Genomic DNA, 23,664 nt, shown 5'->3' on the forward strand with positions numbered 1-23,664 from the left:
TCTCAATCGTTTCAACAGTGGTTGCTGAGCCAGGCTGACTGTGCCCACCGCTGCTGGATGGGGTTGATGGCCACCCCTCCGGTCTCTCTGGAAGTCTTCCCTAGCGTCCCTCTGCCCAGCTCTCCGGAGGAACCTGGAGGCTCGCATACTCCCTGGCACCCACACCCCTCGGCCTCTCCCAGAGCAGCAGTACCTGGGCCTTGGTGGACACCATGAAGAGGAGCCCCTGGGTCTGCTGCCCCCGTCCCCTCCTACCAGCCTCAGTTTCCCTCCCATCCTCGCCCGGCCAAGGCCCTGGCAGAAGCCCTTCAGCGTTGCTTTCCTTTTCTTGCATGCCACGGCAATCTCATAACTCGCTGCACTCCCGGGAAGACTCCCATACCTGAGGGGGCCAGTCCTCCACAGGCCATGCCCCAGATGCACGCACAGGCAAGAATACTCAGGCCCTAACACGCGGGAGTCCCAGAAGAAGGGGTGATTTCCGCCTCCCACTTTAGTTACTCTGCCCCTCTGCAGTTGACTAAGCCAGCAAGATCCAGCCAGGGCATCCCCACTTCTGACCTGACCGCCAGCTCCCCATCCTGAAAAACCTGTCTGGGGGCCTGCCCTGAGGCTGTAGGACCCAAAGGGCAGGTTGGACAGGATTCCCCTCCAGCCACTCCCACCCCAAGACAAAATCAGCCACCCCGGGGGCCAGGCCTCACTTGCCTCAGGAAGCCTCAGCCTGCCAGCACCTGTCCCAGCTCCCAGCCCAGCTATGGCATCCCCGCTGCCCTTCCGGACCTTGGCCTTGAACCTGATTCTGCTGACTGTCCTGGCCCTGGGGGCTGCAGGTCTCTGCCTTCCCTGGCGGGGGTGTGGGGAGGGGAGGCACTGGGCCTTCCAGGGCTCCCAAAGCAGAGCTGGCCTGGCTGGTTGGGGGTGGGGAGCTGATGATGGCAGTGACCAGGCATCAGTCACTGAGCCCAGGGGACACTCCTGGTCCTCTTCCAAACACAGGAGGCAGAGAGATGTGCCGAAGGGCCCAGGGCTAAGGATTGGGGTAAGGTTGACCTCTGCCCCCTACTGACACCCAGAATCTGGCCGCTTGGCGGAGGCCCCGGCTTTTGCGTCCCAAGCCTGCCACCTGGTGGTCACACAAGCAAAGGCCTGTGTTCTGCCGGCCGACTGCAGCACGGCAGGGGAGGACTCTGCATCCTCAGAAATGGCCCCCAGGGGTCAGGGCCAGGAAAGGGGATTGCGTGCCCCCACCCCGAACTCCCTCTTGGCTCCCCAGCAGACTTCAACATCTCAAGCGTTTCTGGTCTGCTGTCCCCGGCGCTGACGGAGAGCCTGCTAGTTGCTTTGCCCCCCTGTCACCTCACAGGGGGCAATGCCACGCTGATGGTCCGGAGAGCCAATGACAGCAAAGGTTTGCTACCCCCCTCCCAAAGTGGCCCCCTAATCCCCAGAGACCTCTACCCAGGCCACCACCAGCACCCTTTCTCCCACTCCTGCCTTCCTGCCCCTTTTCTTTGGGGCCTCCAGAAACATGATCCTGACCTCACCCCCGATTTCCTGTCCAGTGGTGAAATCCAGCTTCGTGGTGCCTCCGTGCCGTGGGCGCCGGGAGCTGGTGAGCGTGGTGGACAGTGGGGCTGGCTTCACCGTCACCCGGCTCAGTGCGTACCAGGTGACAAACCTCGCGCCGGGAACCAAATACTAGTAGGTACCAGATCCAGGCCTGGGGCACCTGTTGGCGGAGGTGGGGGGTTGATAGGAAGAGAAGCTGAGTCCTAACATTTGGTGGGAGGTGATATGGTCAGCCTGGGGGAGAAAGTGAGGGTGCAGCTGACGGCGTCTAGAAGGGGCCTCTCTTGGAGGAGGGCACGGCTACGAAGGAGGGTGCCTGGGCTCCGTCTTCTTCCAAGTCCCAGATAATCACTGAGGAGTCTCCACTCTCTCTCTCAAACCCCACTACAAAAGCGTTTCCTACCTAGTGACGAAGGGGGCATCCACTGAGTCCAGTAGAGAGATCCCGATGTCCACGCTTCCTCGTAAGTAACATCAGGGTCCCCCAAACCTCCCCTGGCCCTCCCACCCCATCCCCCGGCTGCCCCTCCCTGTGCCCCCTTAGCTTCTTTGTACCTGTGTCCTCGTACTAAGCCCTTGGCACTTTAAGTGCCTGTTGGCTCGTCTCATAAACTAAAGGTTCTGTGCGTGTAGGGATGGCGCCCGATTAATTTCTGTACCCTCAGTGACCAACATAGGAGCTGCTTCGTAAATGTTTGCGTGATGGATGTGTGGATCAGTTGGCTGGTTGGATGAATAAATGGACGAAGGATGGCTGGATGAGACGGAGAGCGTGGGGTCAGGATAGGGGCTCTTCCTGCCCACGAAGGCCTCCCCGCTCTGTCTTCTGACAGGGAGGAAGATGGAATCCATTGGGCTGGGGATGGCCCGGACGGGGGGCATGGTAGTCATCACGGTGCTGCTCTCTGTTGCCATGTTCCTTCTGGTCGTGGGCTTCATTATCGCCCTGGCACTGGGCGCCCGAAAGTGAGGAGGCCCTCACCAGGCAGCAGGCCTCCAGAGGGTCCGCGACGCTATCCATGTCCCCAGCCCCCGGCTTTGCCCTCTGTGCCTGCCTCCTTTCCTGAAAACGCTGCCTGCTCCCAGACCTCAACCTGGAGGCTTTGGCCTTTTCAGTGCCTTCACCTCCCCTCCCTGCCCCCTCTCACTGGAGCCCTTTCCTCCCTCTGCCCCTCCCCTTGTCCCCAGTGCCTCACCTTCTCCCCACACTTCCTGTCATCCCCTCACCCCCACTCTTGTCAGAATTGGCGCTGCTTCCACTTCCCCTCTTTAATCTCCCCCTCCCTCAACAGTTCACCCCTCCCGCAGTGATGGAAGTCTCCAGAATAAAGTCTCATGCCGCCTCTGCTGTGTGTTTCCCTTTCATGTGCTCCACCTGTGTGGAACCGAATCCCCGAATCCCTGTTAGGCTCCCAGTCCGCCCTCCCTGCCCCCCTAGAACAGCCTAGTTGCTCCTCTCAGGAGGCAGGAAGGGGGGGGGGGCGGGATTAGATGCCAGGAGTCAAGAGTGGGCTGTGGGTTTTGCCCCCTCCACAGCAGGCCACCCAACCGGGGCGCGGTGCACTGTGTGGGTGAGTCTAGAGGCTGAGGGTGTGTGGTGTTGGACAAAGGAGTGCAGGCTCTGACTGGGGAGAGCCAGAGAGGGCTACCAGGTTGAGACCCCAGACAGGGTGCCGGGCGGTGGAAGAAATGGAGAATTTTCTAGAGGGGACCTAGGAGGAGGGCAGAGAAATGGAAGAAGCCTGGGTACAGGAGGACAACAGTGGTACAGTCTGGTAACCTGAGGGACAAGTAACTGGGAACTGAGGGAAAAGAGTAGGAGTGTTCTCCTTTCCAATACACAACTCTTATAAGGATCAGTGATCTTTGCATTGATCTTAGGGGAAATACCAGAACCTTTAAGGCGACCTTCAAGACCAGCCCTGGTCTCTCCCCTAACTGCCCCTCAGTTCTCACCGTGTTCCCTCCAATATCCTGTGTTCCCTCTTGCCTCAGGGCCTTTGCACGGACTATTCCACATGCCTGACTTGCCTTTATGACTCCCCCCATCCCCACCCCATTCTTATTTGCACAGGTAACCCACTTTCTCCAGGGAAGCCTCTGACTTCTACCCCCCCCCCCCCACATTGGGTTGGGTTCCCCTTTCCTGTCTTTCATAGCAATACCGTGGTTTATAATTATATGTGTATGTGATTATTCAGTTATCTCCCCAACCAGACTGTGTGTTCCAGGAGAGCAGTCATTTTGTTCCCAAAGTACCTTTCCTCCGCAATGCCTGGGGCATAGTAGGTACTCAGTAAATACTTGTTGAATCAGTGAACAGATGAAGGAATGAATAAGCCCCTGAAGAGAAGGCGGGGACTGGGCAAGTGCCACAAATTCTGTGAAAACAATAAAAAACAACACAGAGCTAGAAGATGCTGGAACAATGGTGTTAATGACCCCTTTATAGAGTAACATGAGAGCCTCGGAGAGGGAGGCAATGGAAGAGAAGAGCAACAATGTTTATTCATCCCACAAACATTAATTGAGCATTTATTATGTGCCAGGTGCTGCTAGAAGTGCTAAGAATAAAATGTGGAAGGACATTGTTCCTCCCTCCTGGAGTTGATGGAACTTAATGCAAGAGACAGATTCTCAAAAATGTGAACAAGTAAATAAATTAAAAATGAGATACATGCTGGGGCGCCTGGGTGGTTCAGTCAGTTGAGTGTCTGACTCTTGATTTTGGCTCAGGTCATGATCCCAGGGTCATGGGATCGAGCCCCGTGTTGGGCTCCACACTGACCGTGGAGCTTGCTTAAGATTCTCTCTCCCTCTCCCCAGCTCCTGCACAGGCCATGAACTCTCTCCCTCTCTCTCTCTCTCTCTCTCTCAAAAACAAACAAACAAAACCAACAACAATGTGGTAAGTGCTATGAGAAATGAGAGAGGAAACAAACACTGGAACTTTGGGTGGGCCTAACAGAGCTGAGGCTTAAAGTCAGGAGACACAGGCAGAGAGGACGTGCCCAGCAGAGAGAATGGTTTGGGCTGTTTCCCTAACGTCACTGCACCAGCCAAGGGGGGGTTGGGAGCCCAACCTTCCCATGCTGGGGGAAGACCAGTTTGACTGGGAGTCAAACTGCCCACTGGAATCATCTAGGGGGTTTTAAAAACCTCAACGCCTAGGCCATACCCCATACCAGAATCAGAATGACTGGGGTAGGAGCCGGGCATCAGTATTTTTTCAAGATCCTCAGGAGATCTTTTTTTTTTTTTAATTTTTTTTTCAACGTTTATTTATTTTTGGGACAGAGAGAGACAGAGCATGAACGGGGGAGGGGCAGAGAGAGAGGGAGACACAGAATCAGAAACAGGCTCCAGGCTCTGAGCCATCAGCCTAGAGCCTGACGCGGGGCTCGAACTCACGGACCACGAGATTGTGACCTGGCTGAAGTCGGACACTTAACCGACTGCGCCACCCAGGCGCCCCAAGATCCTCAGGAGATCTTGAAAGTTTGGAATATGCAGTAAAGTTTGAAACGTACAGATAAAAACATTTTTGAAATTGTGATGAAATATTCGTAACATGAAATTAACTATTTTAACCATTTTTTTTAAATGTTTATTTTGAGGGAAAGAGAGTGCAAGTCAGAGAGGGGCAGAGAGGGAGAGAATCTTAAGCAGGCTTCGAGCTGTCCGCGCAGAGTCCGATATAGGGCTCCATCCCACGAACTATGAGGTCATGACCTAAGCCAAAAGCAAGATTCAGATGTTCAACCAACTGAACCACCCAGGCACCCCTATTTTAACCATTTCTAAGTGTTCAGTTTGGCAGCATTAAATACATTCACAGTGTTGTGCAACTACCAACACTATGGGCTCCAGAACTTTTTCCTTACCCCAAAGAGAAATTCTGTATCCACTGAACAATATCCCCATTGCCTCCTCCCCCACCCTTATCAACCACCATTCTACCTTCTGTCTGTGAAATTGGCTGTTGTAGGTATCTCCTAAAAGTGGAACCACGCAGGATTTGTCCTTTTGTGTCTGGTTTATTTCACTTCGCATCATGTTTTCAAGGTTCACGCATGTTGCAGCCTGTGTCAGAGTTTTATTCATTTTTAAGGGTAAATAATATTCCATTGTATGTATAGACCACATTTTGTTTATCCATTCACCTGCTGATGGACATTTGGGTCGTTTCCACCTTTTCGTTCTTTCGAACAATGCTGGTACAGAGGTGCACAAATATCTGTTCAAGTCTTTGCTTTCAATTCTTTTGGAGAGATACCCAGAAGTGGGATGGCTGGATCGTATGGTGATTCTTTGTTTAATTTTTTGGGGAACCGCTATACTCTTTTTCCCTGGGGACTGTACCATTGTCCCTTCTCACCAGCAATGCACAGGTGTTCTAATTTCTCCACATCCTCATCCACACTTTTTATTTTCTCGTTTTATTTGTTTTTAAAAAAGCCTTCCCAATGGATGTGAAGTAGTATTTCATTCTGTTTTTAATTTGCATTTCCGTAACGATTAGTGACGTCGAGAATCTTCTCACGTGGCTATTGGAAATTTGTCTATCTTCTTTAGAGAAATGTCTATGCAACTTCATTGACCATTTTTAAATTGTGTGTGTGTGTGTGTGTGTGTGTGTGTGAGAGAGAGTTGTGGTTCTTTATATGTGCTGGATATTAATTCCTTATCAGATATATGATTTGTATGATATAAACATTCTTAAATGGTAGACTAATTTGAAAAGGGCTATAAAAGTGTAGATGCATTATAGTAAGTATTTTTAACAACACAAAAATGAAATACCCATATGGAAAATTTTTGGAAGTATATACATCAAAATGTGATCTATTATCTGATTGATACAAAGAATGATTTTTGCTCTATTGTTTTCCCCTTTGTGTTTTCTATACTTCTGAGTTTTCTGCATCGAATGTGTATTATTTATTTATTTATTTTTATTATTTTAAAAATTATTTATTTATTTTTAATGTTTATTTTATTTGAGAGAGAGAGAGCAGGGGAGGGGCAAAGACAGGGAGACAGAGGATCTGAAGCGGGCTCTGTACTGACAGCAGAGAGCCCAATGTGAGGCTCGAACTCACAAACTCCAAGATCGTGACCTGACCTTTATTTTTATTTTTTTAAGTAATCTCCAGGGGCACCTGGGTGGCTCAGTCAGTTAAGTGTCCAACTCTTGATTTCAGCTCAGTTCATGACCTCAGAGTTCATGAGATCAAGCCCTGAATCAGGCTCCATGCTGACAGCTCAGAGCCTGGAGCCTGCTTCTGATTCTATGTCTCCCTCTCTCTCTGCCCCTCCCCTGCTCACACACTCTCTCTCTCTTTCTCAAAATAAAAGAAACATTTAAAAATTTAAAATAAATAAATAAAATAAACTTTAAAAATACATAAACAAAAAATAAAAAGTAATTTCCACATCCAACGTGGGGCTTGAACTCACGACCCCAAGATCAACAGTCAATGCTCTACTGACTGAGCCAGCCGGGCACCCAGAACAGGTGTTATTTTTATAATTAGGGAAATTATCATTAAAATTACTATTATTGGTATTAAAGGTAGAGTCCTAGCAAATTTTTAAAAAGGGAGCTGTTGTTTTCAATGTAGTTAAAACAACATTTATTGAGGGTCTCCTACATGCCAGGTGCTCTCAAAGTTTCTGGTCTATTAGACAAGCCACAGGCAGCACAGTAGGGGAAAGGAGGAATCCAAGGAGGCTCCCACTGGCAAAATCTGGCACAATTTGAGGATTAAAATACATACCATTAATGAGTTATACTTCACTATATAGGATTACAGAATTTTATAACTATAATAAATTGCTATAATCAATAATTACAAATAATCCACTCTAAGAATCCTTTGGGTCCATACTGACAATAAACAAACAAATATGAGATAAGGGGGCACCTGGCTGGCTCAGCTGGTAGAGCATGTGACTCGATCTCAGGGTTGTAAGTTCCAGCCCCATGTTGGGTGTAGAGATTACTTAAAAAATAAAATCTTTAGGGGCACCCGGGTGGCTCAGTCGGTTGAGTATCTGACTCTTGATTTCAGCCCAGGTCATGACCCCAGGGGTTGTGGGATCACACCCCTCGTTGGGCTTGTTGATGAGCATGGAAGTCCTGCTTGATAGTCTCTCTCTCTCTCCCCGCTCATGCTCTCTCTCTCTTAAAAAAAAAAATTAATCAAAAAAAATAAAATCTTTACCTCTTAGAGTTAAAAAAAATCAATAAAAATAAAATAAAATATTTTAAAAAATATATGAGATATGGAAAAGCTCTTTCTTACAATAGAGTGTCAACTAAATAAATGGGAAAGGAGTGATAGATTTAGAAAAATCATTTTATTTATTTATTTTTTTAAAACTAAATCTTTTTTTTTTTAATTTTTTTAATGTTTATTTATTTTTGAGAGAGACAGAGACAGAATGCGAGTGGGTTAGGGGCAGAGAGAGAGGGGGGAGACACAGAATCTGAAGCAGGCTCCAGGCTCCGAGCAGTCAGCACAGAGCCCAATGCGGGGCTCGAACTCACAGAGCTGTGAGATCACGACCTGAGCTGAAGTTGGGCACTCAACCGACTGAGCCACCCAGGTGCCCCTAGAAAAATCATTTTAGAGGCACCTGGGTGGCTCAGTCAGTTAAGTGTCTGACTCTTGATTTAGGCTCAGGTCATGATCTCACAGTTCATGCATTCGAGTCCTGAGTTGGGCTCTGTGCTGCCCGTGTGAGGTCTGCTTGGGATTCTCTCTCTCCCTCTCTGCCCCTCCCCCCTCAAAATAAATAAAGCAACATTAAAAAAAAATCATTTTATACCATCATAGTAATGATTGATTCAGGCAAGGATCATAAATAGATAGGAATTAAAAGGCCCAAACTTGATGAGGAACAGGACTTTAGTTAATTTTATTTATTTTAGATTTTTTTTTTTTTTTGAGGAGCAGGATTTCAGATCAAAGTACCTCCCCACAGATTACTTAAATTACAAAATAGAAAATAACTACCATAGGGAAACCTGGTGGAGACCACTAAACCAAGTGATTGCAGTTAACGTCAATAATAATGAGATAAACTGACACGGTGTGGCTCTTGATGTGAGGTAGAGAAAGAAACAGCACTCAACAGCACTCGTGTGGTGTTCTTGCCAAAAATGTGTAAGTCGAATTATGAGGAAACATCAGACAAACCTAAACTGAGGGACATTGTACAAAACAAATGGCCAACACTCTTCCCAAAATGCCCATGTTATGAATGACTAAAAAGGCTGAGAAACTGTTTCACATGAAAAGAGGACTAAAGGGACAATGAAGAAGAAATGCCCTGCGTGATGCTGAACTCGATCCTAGACCAGAGAAAAAATTTATATAAAGGACATCATTGGGATGGTTAGTGAAATTTGAATGGAATCTGTATGTTAAATAAAGTACTGAATCAATGTTCAATTTTCTGGTTTTGATTATGTTCTCATTTCTGGTGATATAGGCCAGTATCCCTGTTTTTAGGAAACACACGCTGAAGTATTTATGAGGAAAGGGGCATTGTCTGTAAATTACTCTTAAATAGTTCAGAAAACAACAACAAAACAACAACGATGTCTTCAATATGGAAAGAAAAATTTTAATGTGATAAAATGTTGATAATTAGTGTCATTGGTGGATTATAGGATTTAGGCATACAGGAATTTTTTATACTATTCTTGGCATTTTTCTGTAAATTCGAAATGATTAAAAACCAAATTAAAAAACAAAACAAAACAAACCACCCTCCAATCCTATCGCCATAGGTGCTACGCATGAGATCTTCGATAAGCCATAAAATCTATCAGAAAGTAGCTATTAATACTATCACGGGATCCTTCTTAAGTGGTAGAGAAACTTACTAAACACAGGAAGAGCTTTGTGCAAATGCATAGCGGGAAGAGAGCCTGGGATCCCTCCCTTCTGGACCCCCAGGGTCCCCAAGCCCCCAAATGAAAGCGTAGGGGGTTGAGGAGAGACGTCGCATGAGTACCGGGTGGAGGCCAGAGGCGATTAAAGGCGTCAAATTGGGGACTCTCCACACCTGAGCTGGCGCCAACTAACCAGATCGAGCCCGTGGAAGTGAGGAAGTGGTGCGAGGCCTTCAGCCCCGGACTCTCCCACCCCCTGCCGGGCGACCTCTCCTCTCCCTGAAGGTGGACCTGAAACTCCAGCACCTCGACCTCTGGGCCAGCCTCCATGGCCAGGTTCCGGGCTTGCTGGACTGGGACATGGGCAACGAGTCGTTCCTGGCCTTCACCACGGCGCACCTGCCCCTGGCCGAGCAGAACCGTGAGTGCGTGGGGGGCGGGGAGGCGTGGGGGAGGGGCGTGGTGGGCGCCCGGGTGGGGTGTTCGCGGGGCTCCCGGCCCCTTGGCCCCCAGCCCCCCCACCTTCGGCCCTGCGGACTAGCCGGGCGCCCGAGTGCGGTTTCGGGATCCGCGCCCCCCCTCCCCCCACCGCGGCCGAGCGGGAGCCCCTCCGCGCCCCACCCCCACCCCAAGCCGGGCCATGGCGACGCTGGCCTCGACCCAGAGCCCCCAGGAAGCGGGTCCCGCCACGGCACACCGCCTGCCACCTCCACCCCCACCGTCCGCTGCGTCCCAGAACCTTCTAGGCCTCACCTCGGCCCTTTTCCCACGGTGCCTACCGCCATTTGGCGCGCCACGAACATTTTACTCGTTCTGTTTTTAAAATGTTACCGGTTTTGTTCGAGGCTGTACCCCCACCCCCACCCCCGTTAGTACATTGGCTGACACCTAGAGGTGCTCGATATTTGCCGAACGGATGGTTGACCGTTACGGTCTTTTAAAAAAATGATTTTTTTCTTTGGACCTCAAAGGCCGAGGCAAAGACCATCACCTCCTACGTTCGTGGTATATTATTGCCATCTGGTCAGGCAAGGTCCTTGGATTAACCCCTTACCCCCACTTCAGTGCACCCACCTCCGCCCCCACCCTGCCCTCCATCACCTCGCACACTCCCTTGTATCTACCCTAAGTGATTTAATGTCTTTAGATAGGTTTATCTTTGAAAACGATTTAACGTTATTTTATGTTTATGGACGACCTTCATTTACTTAATGCTCATTGCTTTTTTGTGCCTACTCGCATTGTTTTTGAGAGCTACTCAGGTTGCTGCATGAAGGTCTGCTTTATTATTTCTGATGGCTGGGTGGTATTCTGTTATCTGCATATACTACCTTTTGCCTGTACCTTGCTGATGGAGACCTGGATCGCCTCCAGCTCTCTGCCACCATAAGTAATGCTAAGGAATTCCTGTATCTTAGTTGATTAACAAATATTTATTGAGCACTTGTAATTTGCTAGGCAGTGTTCTAGACACTCGTGGTACATAATGAACAGAACAATCTATATGGAGCCTACGTTCCACTGGGGGCAGACAATCCACATAAAAATATATCTATAGTATAAGGTGATAACTGAGATGCGGGAGAAAGGATACAGTAAGAGGGCTCAGGAATGTGGGGAGGTGGCGACCACAGCCACGGTTTTAAATAGGGTCATCAGGTTGGGCTTCCTTGGGAACATAACCTTGGAGCTGAGAGTTGAAGGGTATTGAGAGGAAAAATTTCCCAGGCAGAAGAAATAGCCAGGGCAAAAGTCCTAAGGAAGGAATATGTCTGGAGTGTTGGAGGCGCAGGAAAGAGGCCAGTGAAGCTGGATGAAAGTAAATACAGAGGGAAGTTCAGAGCATGTGGAGCAGAGATCAGGACAAGCCCATCTTCCACTCTAAGGACTTTGGGGTTGACTCTGAGGTTGAAAGGTTTTGAGGAGTGGAGTGCCCTGATTCAGGCTTCCCAAGTGTCTGACCCATGTAGTTGCTTCCTCTGCTGGAGGAATAGTTTCTATCTATTACAGGATATATAGGAGGATAATTTCTAACTTGAGATCATTTTCATTTTAGAACAAGGAACCCCTCATTTTCACTTTGCCCTGGGCTCTGCAAATTAGGTAACCCGATCCTGCGTGATCTATACTTTGAAAAGATCACTTCGGCTGCTGTGTTGAGGGTACATTGTAAACGTAGAAGAAGCCAGCAGACTAGAAGGCTACTACTGTAATCCAGACCAGAGATGGTGGTAGGCTGGACCCTTAGGGTGGTGGCAGAGAAGGCAGAACCTGCTGGGTTGGCTGATGGATCGGATGTGGAGTATATGAAAGAGAGGGGACGGCTCCTCCAAAGTTTTTGGCTGATCCAGTGAAAGGATGGAGTACTGAGATGGGGGAAGCTTCTGGTCGGACAGAGAGAAAGATCAGGAATTCTGTTCGGGACCTGCTGGGTTTGAGGATACTTTTTAGATTTCCAAGCAAAAATGTTGAGTGAGCAGGTAGACGTGTAAGTCTGGAGTACTGGAGAGAGGTTTATTTTGAGAGTCCTTGGTATGTGGGTGGCGTTTAAAGGACGAGAAGAGAGAAGAGAGAGAAGGACCAAACATGAGCCCTGGGGACGTTCCATTGTAAAGATACTGGAGAGAAGAGAGATAACCAGCCCAAACTAAGGAAATGACCATTGAGAATCAAAACCAGGAAGAAAGCATGGTTTCCTGGAAACAAGTGAAAAAAGTGTGTCCTGGAAGGACTGGTCACATGAGAGGACTACCCCTGTGAGGTCAGGTGGGAGGTACACGGACAATTTGGTTTAGCAAAGCAGACATCATTGGTGACCATGATGATGGTGGGGTGGTGGAGACGAAAGCCTGATTGGCAAGGGCTTAAGGGTGGAAGGAGGCGAAGTGGGGTCCGAAAGAATAGGTAGTTCTTTTGAGGAGTTCTGCCTCAAAAGAAAGCAAAAACATAGGGCAGTGGCCTGGCACAGAAAACCAGGGCAAAAGGTCTTTTCAATAAGATGAGAGAATTAACATCATATTTGAATGCTAATAAGAATGATCCAGTAGGGGCGCCTGGGTGGCTCAGTCGGTTGGGCAGCCGACTTCAGCTCAGGTCATGATCTCACGGTCCTTGAGGGCTGTGAGTTCGAGCCCCGCGTCGGGCTCTGTGCTGACAGCTTAGAGCCTGGAGCCTGTTTCAGATTCTGGGTCTCCCTCTCTCTGACCCTCCCCTGTTCATGCTCTGTCTCTCTCTGTCTCAAAAATAAATAAATGTTAAAAAAAAAAAAAAGAATGATCCAGTAGTAAACACACACACACACAAATAACAGGAAATAGAGGAGTGGTTGGTTGGAACATTATCCCTGAGAAGGCTCAAGAGCATCTGTGCCAGGGAGGGAGGGAAACAGAGACACTATGCTCTGATCTCCCTGAGATCACCAACCTGTTGATGTCACCCTTTTTTTTCCTGCTCTCGAGCCCTGGGTGTTTTTCCTTCTTTAACCAACCTGTAATCCCGTGGTCAAACATGCTCTCCATCAATTCCTTTGACCCTCTCTGGCTTTGGAGCACTTGCTTGGCCAAACCACCACCCCGATTAAATCCAACTCTACCAAAGAGTACTCCAAAGCCATAGACCAACGGATTGGTGGTATCATGGTATCCAAGGATAGTTGGAGTGGGGAGAGAGTTAGCTGGAAAGATAGGTGAAGTATGTTTTTTAAATTTGTTTATTAAATTGGGGCACCTGGGTGGCTCAGTCTGTTAAGCGTCCGATTTTTTATTTTGGCTCGGGTCATGATCTCATAGTTTGTGAGTTCGAGCCCTGCATGAGCTTGGTGCTGACAGTGCAGAGCCTGCTTGGGATTCTCTCACTCTCCTCTCTCTCTCTCTACCCCTACCCCACTTGCTCTGTCTCTCTCTCAAAATAAATAAACTTAAAATTTTTAATTTGTTTGTTAAATCAGTTAATATCTACACCCAACTGATCATACCAGAGAAGGTTAGCATGTAAGTTCCCCTACTGACTTGAATAGACACACCCAGGAGTAGACCTTGATATCTTGAATCAGCCCTTCACTGTGATAGCACCAGCTGCTGTTCAGACCTGCAGTATGAGAAAGGATTCTTTTCTAGTTCCCTGCATCTTTGCCAACACTTGGGATTATCTGTTTTCATATTTGTCAGTATGATGTAAAGTGTTATCTCATTATTTTATTGTGTTCTTGTGACTAGTAAGGCCAAGAACATCTTGTTACTAATTCAGGTATCCCTTCCTTATGAATACTGATTCATATCTCTTGCCCACTTAGAGGTTTGTGTTAGCTTCTGCAAGTCAGTATGTGAAAGATTGTCTGGTAGAGAGCTGAGAACTTTAGGAGTTGAAATTTTCTTTTCTGGCTTTTTTTGTTGTCTATTGATTTTTTTGTTGTTCGTGGTTTTACTCTGCAGAACATTTTAATTTTTATGTATTATATTTACATAAAATGTATAGATTAATTTGAGGGTAATTGGTATCTTTTAATACGTATTATGTCTTCATTTATTCAAGGCTTTCACGTCCTTAAATAGTGACTGCATCTTTTTCCCATGAAGGTCTAGTTCGTTCTTTGATGGGTTGACTCCTGAATACTTTATACTTTTGGTTGCTACTGCAAACAGTACCTTTTTTAAAAAACTTAATTTATTTTTTAAATTTACATCCAAGTTAGCATGTAGTGCAACGATGATTTCAGGAGTAGATTCCTTAGTGCCCCTACCCATTTAGCCCATCTCCCCTCCCACAACACCTCCAGTAACCCTCTGTTCTCCATATTTAAGAATCTCTTATGTTTTGTCCCCCTCCCTGTTTTTATATTATTTTTGCTTCCCTTCCCTTATGTTCATCTGTTTTGTCTCTTAAAGTCCTCATATGAGTAAAGCCATATGATATTTGTCTTTCTCTGACTGACTAATTTCACTTAGCATAATACCCTCTAATTCCATCCATGTAGTTGCAAATGGCAAGATTTCATTCTTTTTGATTGCTGAGTAATACTCCATTGTGTGTGTGTGTGTGTGTGTGTGTGTGTGTGTGTGTGTGTATATATATATGTATATATATATATATATATATATACCACATCTTCTTTATCCATTCATCCATTGATGGACATTTGGGCACTTTCCATACTTTGGCTATTGTTGATAGTGCTGCTATAAACATGGGGGTGCATGTGTCCCTTCGAAACAGCACACCTGTCTCCCTTGGATAAATACCTAGTGGTGCAATTGCTGGGTTGTTGGGTAGTTCTATTCTTAATTTTTTGAGGAACCTCCATATTGCTTTCCAGAGTGGCTGCACCAGTCTGCATTCCCACCAGCAGTGCAAAAGGGATCCTCTTTCTCCACATCCTTGCCAACATCTGTTGTTGCCTGAGTTGTTAATGTTAGCCATTCTGACAGGTGTGAGGTGGTATCTCATTGTGGTTTAGATTTGTATTTCCCTGATGGTGAGTGATGTTGAGCATTTTTTTCACGTGTTGGTTGGCCATCTGGGTGTCTTCTTTGGAGAAGTGTCTATTCATGTCTTTTGCCCATTTCTTCACTGGATGATTTGTTTTTTAGGTGTTGAGTTTGATAAGTTCTTTATAGATTTAGGATACTAACCCTTTATCTGATATGTCGTTTGCAAATACCTTCTCCCATTCTATCAGTTACCTTTTAGTTTTCCTGATGGTTTCCTTAGCTGTACAGAAGCTTTTTATTTTGATCAGGTCCCAATATTCATTTTTGCTTTTGTTTCCCTTGCCTCTGGAGATGGGTTGAATAAGAAGCTGCTGTGGCCAAGGCCAAAGAGGTTTTTACCTGCCTTCTCCTCGAGGATTTTGATGGCTTCCTGTCTTACATTTAGGTCTTTCATCCATTTTGAGTTTATTTTTGTGTATGGTGTAAGAAAGTGGTCCAGGTTCATTCTTCTGCATGTCGCTGTCCAGTTTTCCCAGCACCACTTGCTGAAGAGACTGTCTTTATTCCATTGGATATTCTTTCCTGCTTTGTCAAAGATTAGTTGGCCATACGTTTGTGGGTCCATTTCTGGGTTCTCTATTCCATTGACCTGAGAGTCTGTTTTTGTGCTAGTACCATACTGTCTTGATGATTACAGCTTTGTAATACAGCTTGAAGTCCGGGATTGTGATGCTTCCTGCTTTGGTCTTCTTTTTCAAGATTGCTTTGACTATTTGGGGTCTTTTCTGGTCCCATACAAATTTTAGGATTGTTTGCTCTAGTTCTGTGAAGAATGCTGGTGTTATTTTGATAGGTATTGCATTCAATATATAGATTGCTGTGGGTAGTATTGACATTTTAACAATATTTGTTCTTCCTATCCAGGAGTATGGGATATTTTTTCTGTGTGTGTGTGTGTGTGTGTGTGTGTGTGTGTGTGTGTCTTCTTCCATTTCTTTCATAAGCTTTCTATAGTTTTCAGTGTACAAACAGTACCTTCTTTAAAAAAATTTTTTTATATGGGAATGCAAGCTGGTGCAGCCACTCTGGAAAACAGTATGGAGGTTCCTCAAAAGACTAAAAATAGAACTACTCTACGACCCAGCAATGGCACTACTATTTATCCAAGGGATACAGGTGTGCTGTTTCGAAGGGACACATGCACCCCCATGTTTATAGCAGCACTATCAACAATAGCCAAATTATGGAAATACCCAAATGTCCATCAATAGATGAATGGATAAAGAAGATATGGTATATATATACAATGGAGTATTACTCAGCAATCAAAAAGAATGAAATCTTGCCATTTGCAACTACCTGGATGGAACTGGAGGGTATTATGCTAAGTGAAATTAGTCAGTCAGGGAAAGACAAATATCATATGACTTTCCTCATATGAGACAAAACAGATGAACCTAAGGGAAAGGAAGCAAAAAGAATATAAAAACAGGGAGGGGGACAAAACATAAGAGATTCTTAAATATGAAGAACAGAGGGTTGCTGGAGGGGTTGTGGGAGGGGGGATGGGCTAAAAGGGTAAGGGGCACTAAGGAATCTGCTCCTGAAATCATTGTTGCACTATATGCTAACTAATTTGGATGTAAATTTAAAAATAAATAAATTTAATTAAAAAAATTTTTTTTATTTTTTCCAGTTTCTTCATGCTGCTATGGAGGAACAGTGATTAGTATTTGTTCTTATATCCAGCAAACTTTCTAGGCTCTTGTCGGTTCAGATAATTTGTCTATCGATTTTGTATGGTTTCTGTCTTAACATTTTTTTCTATAAATAATGCTAGTTTTGCCTTTTTCTTTCTCACTTTGTATCTGTTTCTTTCTTTTTTTTTTTTAATTTTTTTTTTCAACGTTTATTTATTTTTGGGACAGAGAGAGACAGAGCATGAACGGGGGAGGGGCAGAGAGAGAGGGAGACACAGAATCGGAAACAGGCTCCAGGCTCCGAGCCATCAGCCCAGAGCCTGATGCGGGGCTCGAACTCACGGACCGCAAGATCGTGACCTGGCTGAAGTCGGACGCTTAACCGACTGCGCCACCCAGGCGCCCCAGTATCTGTTTCTTTCTGACTTTATATCTCTTTCTACTTTTTCCTCTTTTCAATACTATGTTGGACATTATTATTAATGTAATGGGCATTCTTCCTAATGACTGAGCTCTCTAATAAGTATATCATCATTTTCCAGACAAAAACCTAGATTCAACTGCAATATGATGACACCCAACAGGTCCTTTTGGAGAGGGGGGGGTGAGGTGGAAATAGTTGCCAGTAACTCCCAAGGAGCCAGCATAGGGCCAAGCAGATAGCTCTAATATATACTCGATTTACTTTTTCTTTTTTCTTTTACTGTTCCTTTTTATTTTTTAGTATTTCATGGTACAGAGGGACCACAGTTTGTTTAAAGTTCACCCACTGGAGGACATCTGGGTCACTTCTGGTTTTTGGCTAATACGATTAAAGCTGCTCTGAACATTATCATACAGATATTTTTTTTAATTTTTACAAATGATTTTATAATTTTTTAAATATAATTTATTTTCAAATTGGTGAACATACAGTGTGTAAAGTGTGCTCTTGGTTTTTGGGGTAGATTCCCCTGGTTTTTCACTCACATACAACACCCAGTGCTCATCCCAACAAGCGCCCTCCTCAATGCCCATCACCCATTTTCCCGTCTCCCCCAGCCCCCCATCAACCCTCAGATTGTTCTCTGTAGTTAAGAGTCGCTTGTGGTTTGCCTCCCTCCCTCTGTTTATAACTATTTTTCCCCCTCCCCTCCCCCATGGTCTTCCATTAAGTTTCTCGAGATGAGTGAAAACATATGATTTACTCTTAGCCCACCACGTATTCATTCATCCAGTTAAGCTGAGCTCCTCCAGGTTAAGCTGAGCTCCTCCCATGTGCCAGGCAGTGAAAAAGACAGTCCTGGTGATTGGCTCTAAGCAAAGTAATTAGGATAAAATGTGTGTTAGGGAAGTGTTTGGACAGGCAGAGAAGGCCTGCTTTAGAAAGATGTTTCAACAGAGACATGATGAGTGAATAGCAATTAACTAGGGCAGCGGGAAGAGAGAAGAGTGTATCTGGCAAAGACACAATAGTTTGTGGGGAGGCCCGGGATCTAGAGTGTGGTCTGTTGGAGACCTGGAGAGCCTGGGAGGAATGACCCAACACTGATGAGGAGCCAGGGCCTTGCAGACTGTCCCAAGAAACTTCAGTTTGGCCCAAGGGTCATAGAAAGCCATCAAAAGTGTTTAAGCAGAAAGGTGACAGGATTGCATTAATATTTTAGGAAGATGCTCCAGCTGCAGGGGGACTAAGTTGGAGAAAAGCAGGTAAACAGACCATTCGGGTTATGGCTGGACTTGGGGATTGACTGGGTGTGGCTGGATGGGAAAGAGAAGGCAAGAACACTTCCGCGTTCCTGACCCAAGCCACTTCGGTTAGATGGTGGTGCCACTTGCGGAGACGAATAGAGGAGTGAGAGCAGGAAGGTGGAGTTTAGTTGCAGGAATGTGGAGTCTGAAGTACCTGCGGGTTATGCTAGGAAAGATCTCCAAGGCCCAGTGGTACTTACGGGCAAGCAGAGGAGTCTGGGCCGGAGGTACGGATTTGGAAGCCCTACGTTGATAGATAGTGGCTGAGGCCACAGGCATTCATGAATGGGCTCAGGGACAGTGTATGTGGAACGAGGTCAGAGAAGTCGAATATGGTGTCATAACGCCCCAGGGAGGGCCCACAGCCACGTGGTCCAGGACCCTGGGGCCACAGTGGAAATACTAGGACATTTTGACCCTCTTCTGTCTTTCTTTTTGCCAGTTGCCCGGTATAGACTTCGAATAGTTGAACCACCAAAAGTACCTGTGGGAAAAACGCCCAACTCTGATAAAGATGGTGAGTAGGGGGTAGTGGGTTTTCTGGCATGGTCATGCGGCCTGGGCCGGACCCCAAAGCCAGTGAGCTATGGCGCACAATCTCCTTTTTCTCTGCACAGGCCCAGCTCTTGAGCCCAACCTGTGGATGTGGGTAAACCCCAGCATCGTGTATCCCCCCGGAAAGCTGGAGGTCCCAGAACCTCATAAGGGAGAGGATCTCCCAGGCGCACTCCCCTCCCCTCAGCCAGCCCCCAAAGAGGAAGACTTTGCCAGCTGCTCAGAGGCCACGGCGGTGGAGTCACTGCCACCATCCTCGCCCTCCAGCGAGCAGTCTCCCCCTCAGAAGCGGTTTGCCTCTTCCCCCAGCACCTGGGAGGTAGGAGTTTCTGGGGTCCTGGGCTGGACTTGGGCTGGACTTGGGCTGTAGGCAGGGAGGGTGCAGGGATGATGCGATCAGAGAGGGATCCTTAGGGACCACCGAGGGTTAACGGGTTCAGAAATAGGCTGTGCCCTTGGGTTGGGGAGAAGCCCCGATGAGGGCTTCCTACCACTCCCCCTTCCTGCCACTGCACCCCTGGAGTAGAGGCGGTGGAGTTAGGACCAGTTCCTACTCTGTGCTCCTCTAGCTCACAGAAGAGGAGGAGGCTGAGGACCAGGATGACAGCTCCTCTGTGGCTCTCCCGTCCCCTCACAAAAGGGCCCCCCTCCAAAGTCGGAGGTTTCGGCAAGCCAGCAGCCAAGAGGGGAGGCTCTGGTCCCGGCCCCCTCTCAATTACTTCCACCTCATTGCACTGGCATTAAGAAACAGTGCCCCCTGTGGCCTCAACGTGCAACAGATCTACAGTTTCACTCGGTAGGTGCCCCGGGGCGGGGGCGGGGGGGGCCCTGTAAGGACGGGACGGGAGGGGGTCAGGGCCCTCAGACTGACACCTTCCAAGCTGCCCCTGGCCCTGGGCTGCTGCCTCAGTTCCCCCATCTAAGTCTGAAAGAATAAGTGTGTTCCCAGGCCTCCTTCCCCAGACACTGGTACTGCGCTGTCCCCAGGTGGGTGTCCACGTACCCTGTGTTAGGGAAGACATCCACCTCCACCCCCTTTCACGTCTAGAAAACCCTAACCGTTTTACGTCTTAGTCCCTTAAAACGTAAATTCGCCTGGGTCAGAAATTCTCCCATCCTCCCTGTCGAGATTATCCAGTAGAAAATCTGGTTTCGCCAGCAGTTTCTCACATGCTTTCCCTTTGGCTAGACTGCCTGGCACAGGTCCCCGCACGCCCAGGGGAGCAGGGGGGCACCCGGCTGAGAAGGGAAGTGCATTTAGCTTCGACAGTCGCCTACACGTGAGCGTGAGGGGTTTCTCAGACCCTTTCCCTCTAGCAGGAGAGTCTCAGAATATTAGTCCACAAGCGGCATCCTTCCTTGACCAGGATTCCTCTTACAGGCATGGGTTGGCCTGATTCTGGTCCGTTCACGTCACAAGTCACAGTCATGAGCCCTCAGAGGGAAGCAGGACAAAATGAGTCTCGGAACGGGAGCAGTAAACTGGGTTTATTTTAAAAAAAATTTTTTTTTCAACGTTTTTATTTATTTTTGGGACAGAGAGAGACAGAGCATGAACGGGGGAGGGGCAGAGAGAGAGGGAGACACAGAATCGGAAACAGGCTCCAGGCTCTGAGCCATCAGCCCAGAGCCCGACGCGGGGCTCGAACTCAAGAACCGCGAGATCGTGACCTGGCTGAAGTCGGACGCTTAACCGACTGCGCCACCCAGGCGCCCCAGTAAACTGGGTTTAAAAGACGTGGGTTTGTGGGGTGCCTCGGGTGGCTCAGTCAGTTGAGCGTCTGGCTCTTGATTTCAGCTCAGGTCGTGATCCCAGGGGCTTGGGGTCAAGCCCCACGTTGGGCTCCATGCTCAGCACGGAACCTGCTCGGGATTCTCTCTCTCCCTCCCTCTGCCCCTGTCCCCTGCTCGCTCTCTCGCTCTCTCTAGAATTAAAAAAAAAATGAGGGTTGGCACAAGCAACACACCGGGTCAGGCTTTGCCGCGTGCTCCGTCAGCAGAGAGCTGTTCCAGGCCAGCCTGCCACCGTCCACCTTGACAGAGGGGCCGAGGCTCCTGGCGCCTGGGGGACAACCGTCTCGAGATGGGGCGTCTCCCGAAGACAGCATATCTTTCCTCACCGTTCCCCCCTGTCCGCAGACAGCATTTCCCCTTTTTCCGGACGGCCCCGGAAGGCTGGAAGAATACCGTCCGTCACAATCTCTGTTTCCGAGACAGCTTTGAGAAAGTGCCGGCCAGCGTGCAGGGTGGCGCCGGCACACGGCCCCGCTCCTGCCTCTGGAAGTTAACTGAGGAGGGACGCCGCCGCTTTGCAGAGGAGGCCCGCGCCTTGGCCTCCAGTCGGCTGGAGAGCATCCAACGGTGCATGAGCCAGCCAGGTGTGAGGCCCTGGCACGCGTGGGGCCGAGGGGCGCCCCCCCCCCCACCATCCTGACGCGAGGGGAAGGAGACCGGGTCCCACGGTGGGGGCGGGGGACACCTTCTGTAGGCAGGGGAGGGGATAGCGGTGGTCCGAGACCCTGGGCCTGCCCCGGGTGGGACCCCAGCCACCCAGGCATGTACTTGAGGTCCAGGGAGTTGACGGAGGAACAGCTGAGGTGCAGTTGGCCTCACGGCCCGGCAGCCTAGGGAAAGGGTGGCGGCGCAGCGAGAGACGCACGGTATGAGCGGCGACGTGCAGAGGAGGTTTCTTTTCTTTTTCCGGAGACCCGGTGGCATTTGGGCCTTGAAGGGAAAAATAGGTCATCTGCCGCGAGGCGGGCCAGGATGAGGGAACGGCAGCCGCAAAGGGCAGGTAGATTCTGTTGACTCTCTTCTTTTCTTACAGATGTGATGCCCTTCCTCTTTGACCTTTAAATCCAAGAAGCAGGAGTCAGCCCATCCCTTATTAAAGTTACCTGCAGCAGCCTGGTGGTGTGTGTGTGGTCTCTGAGGGTGGGGACGGGGTGGAGGTGGAGGTCAGCTCTCGGGCTGGAAATGGGATGCCGTTGGAGCTGACGGATGCTCCAGAGGCAATAGGGCAGGTGCCTGGCGCGCCGCCGAGGGAGCCCCTACACTTCTTTCCTCAAAGGAAGAAAACACTCGGCCCCGTTCAGGAGCCTGGAGCAAATCCCATTTTTCTGGATTACGAGGATAGTCTCGGGAGATGCTAGCTCGTAGCGGCCAGCCCTGCCAAAGGCCCAAAGCAGCACGACCCGCGCACAGAGGGGATGTAATCAACTGGGGACAGTGGAGAGAAGCAGAAGGAAGCGCATCACTTGTAGGGCTGTTGAAGGAAAGGCAAACCCTCCTAGGAGGCCAAGAAGGAGCAGTGAGAAGGGCGAGAGGAAAGACTTTTGGAAAAGGATGGTCAGGCTCAAGCCTCATCCCCCACCCCCATTTAATCGTTCTGAGCATGGGAGGGGTGGCAGTGAGGGGTGGGAACTTGGAGGCAAGATGCGGTACCTCCCCGTGCTGTTTGTCTCCACCATGGCTCAGCAGAGGCCACAGCACTGGTTGGATTAGGAGTCCTTAGAGACTTCGGATCCCAGCTGGGCGCTGTGGATTTCCTGGCGGCAGGGGCGGTGTCCAGGGCAGGGCCAGATGCCAGCCTTGGGTCCGAGGGGAGTACGGAGATGCCCCGAGTGAGTGAGAGAGGAATGAGGTTTAAAGCCGCATCGGGATACCCCAGACATTCAGACAGTGCTTGAAGGCAATACTGAATTTCCCACAGGGCTGCAATGACCTTTCTCATTCCCTCTCCTGCTCTCCCCTCTCCCCCCAGGAGATCTGCACAGAAACAGGGCTCCACCCTCAGAACCCAGGGCTTCAGCTATCCTCCGTGCAGGAGGCAGTCTTTGACCTTGAAGAAGTGACCCTTCTACCCCAGGCCATTGGCCATGAGATCAGCCAAGAACCTGACCTGGGGTTATACCTAAGCAGAACGTATTTGTGGCACCATTTTAAGATACACTGAACTTTCCAGGAATGCAACTGTTATGTAAAATGAAGGATGATTGTGCTTTTTTTGGTTTGGAAGTTGACCAAGAGTTGTTTGCCATTTCAGAAAATCACTTCACTGACAGCAAAGCTGCTCTGGTATTTAAGTCACCAATACCACATGCCTGTATCAGATTGTGTTTGTGTCTGCTGCACTCACGGGGATTCTGCATGTATAAACAAATCTTTATTACATCCAGGCAGCCGATATAAAGACAAAGTATTGTCAATAGTCGTATGACTGTCAGCTCTTAAATCTGAGCTCTTCACTGTAAGTATGTACAAATTTCCGACTATCTCCTTTTCAAATACAGTTTATCCATTGAAATACAATTTCCCTTTATTTTTCTGTTCTGTTGCAGTTAAAGTGTTATATTGATCTTTTCAAAATCGCATGTGTAGGTCAGTTATTTTATTAGTAAGATTCATTCCAAGGTGGTAAAGACAGTCTACAGAATGTCTGCTCTGTTCCTCGGGTGTTAAGGCTGATGGGATAGAGAACCACTGAACCAAGCAACATATAAAATAGAGTCCCTGCCCAGAGGTGCTCACCCACAGTGACACTGCTAACCAGTGAGGACAATGGAATAAATCATGTTTATGTCCACCCCCCCAAAGCCTATTGGCCTATTGGGGCCTGTTAGGCAGTAAGAATGCATTATTTGTGAGGTGCCTGGGTGGTTCAGTTGGTTAAGTGGCCAGCTTTGGCTCAGGTCATGACCTCACGGTTCATGAGTTCGAGCCCTGCATCAGGCTCTGTGCTGACAGCTCAGAGCCTGGAGCCTGTTTTGGATTC

The 23,664-nt window shown here is 48.3% G+C and overlaps 2 protein-coding genes across 7 annotated transcripts; both read left to right on the top strand.

Moving 5' to 3' along the window:
- Positions 1-675: 675 nt before the first annotated feature.
- On the top strand, positions 676-2,920 carry UPK2 (uroplakin 2). The gene is made up of 5 exons (XM_047824042.1): positions 676-833; positions 1,280-1,411; positions 1,566-1,704; positions 1,966-2,036; positions 2,406-2,920. The coding sequence occupies exons 1-5, from the start codon at positions 758-760 to the stop codon at positions 2,540-2,542; spliced, it is 555 nt and encodes a 184-aa protein (XP_047679998.1). The 5' UTR covers positions 676-757; the 3' UTR covers positions 2,543-2,920.
- Positions 2,921-9,642: 6,722 nt separating this feature from the next.
- Positions 9,643-23,162, top strand: FOXR1 (forkhead box R1). 6 transcript variants are annotated; one of them, XM_047878797.1, is made up of 7 exons: positions 9,643-9,899; positions 18,778-18,852; positions 18,953-19,209; positions 19,460-19,686; positions 21,030-21,268; positions 21,718-21,803; positions 22,654-23,162. In XM_047878797.1, the coding sequence occupies exons 1-6, from the start codon at positions 9,839-9,841 to the stop codon at positions 21,744-21,746; spliced, it is 888 nt and encodes a 295-aa protein (XP_047734753.1). In that variant the 5' UTR covers positions 9,643-9,838; the 3' UTR covers positions 21,747-21,803; positions 22,654-23,162. The 6 variants fall into 6 exon arrangements, with proteins under 6 accessions (XP_047734753.1, XP_047734752.1, XP_047734754.1 ...); XM_047878794.1 differs by lacking the exon at positions 9,643-9,899 and adding an exon at positions 18,289-18,562; XM_047878796.1 differs by lacking the exons at positions 21,718-21,803; positions 22,654-23,162 and having other exon boundaries at positions 21,030-21,514.
- Positions 23,163-23,664: the final 502 nt, after the last annotated feature.

The sequence above is a fragment of the Prionailurus viverrinus genome, chromosome D1 (assembly GCF_022837055.1).
Source record: "Prionailurus viverrinus isolate Anna chromosome D1, UM_Priviv_1.0, whole genome shotgun sequence".
Taxonomy (NCBI): Eukaryota; Metazoa; Chordata; class Mammalia; order Carnivora; family Felidae; genus Prionailurus; species Prionailurus viverrinus.

Excerpts from the sequence above, each read along its gene's own strand:
- FOXR1 (XM_047878793.1), top strand. The coding sequence starts at position 18,406 with ATGGTGGTGCCACTTGCGGAGACGAATAGAGGAGTGAGAGCAGGAAGG. Across the intron at positions 18,853-18,952 it reads GCCCAACTCTGATAAAGATG|GCCCAGCTCTTGAGCCCAAC; the intron begins GTGAGTAGGGGG and ends TTCTCTGCACAG. Across the intron at positions 19,210-19,459 it reads CTTCCCCCAGCACCTGGGAG|CTCACAGAAGAGGAGGAGGC; the intron begins GTAGGAGTTTCT and ends GTGCTCCTCTAG.
- UPK2 (XM_047824042.1), top strand. The coding sequence starts at position 758 with ATGGCATCCCCGCTGCCCTTCCGGACCTTGGCCTTGAACCTGATTCTG. Across the intron at positions 834-1,279 it reads CCTGGCCCTGGGGGCTGCAG|ACTTCAACATCTCAAGCGTT; the intron begins GTCTCTGCCTTC and ends GCTCCCCAGCAG. Across the intron at positions 1,412-1,565 it reads GAGAGCCAATGACAGCAAAG|TGGTGAAATCCAGCTTCGTG; the intron begins GTTTGCTACCCC and ends TTTCCTGTCCAG.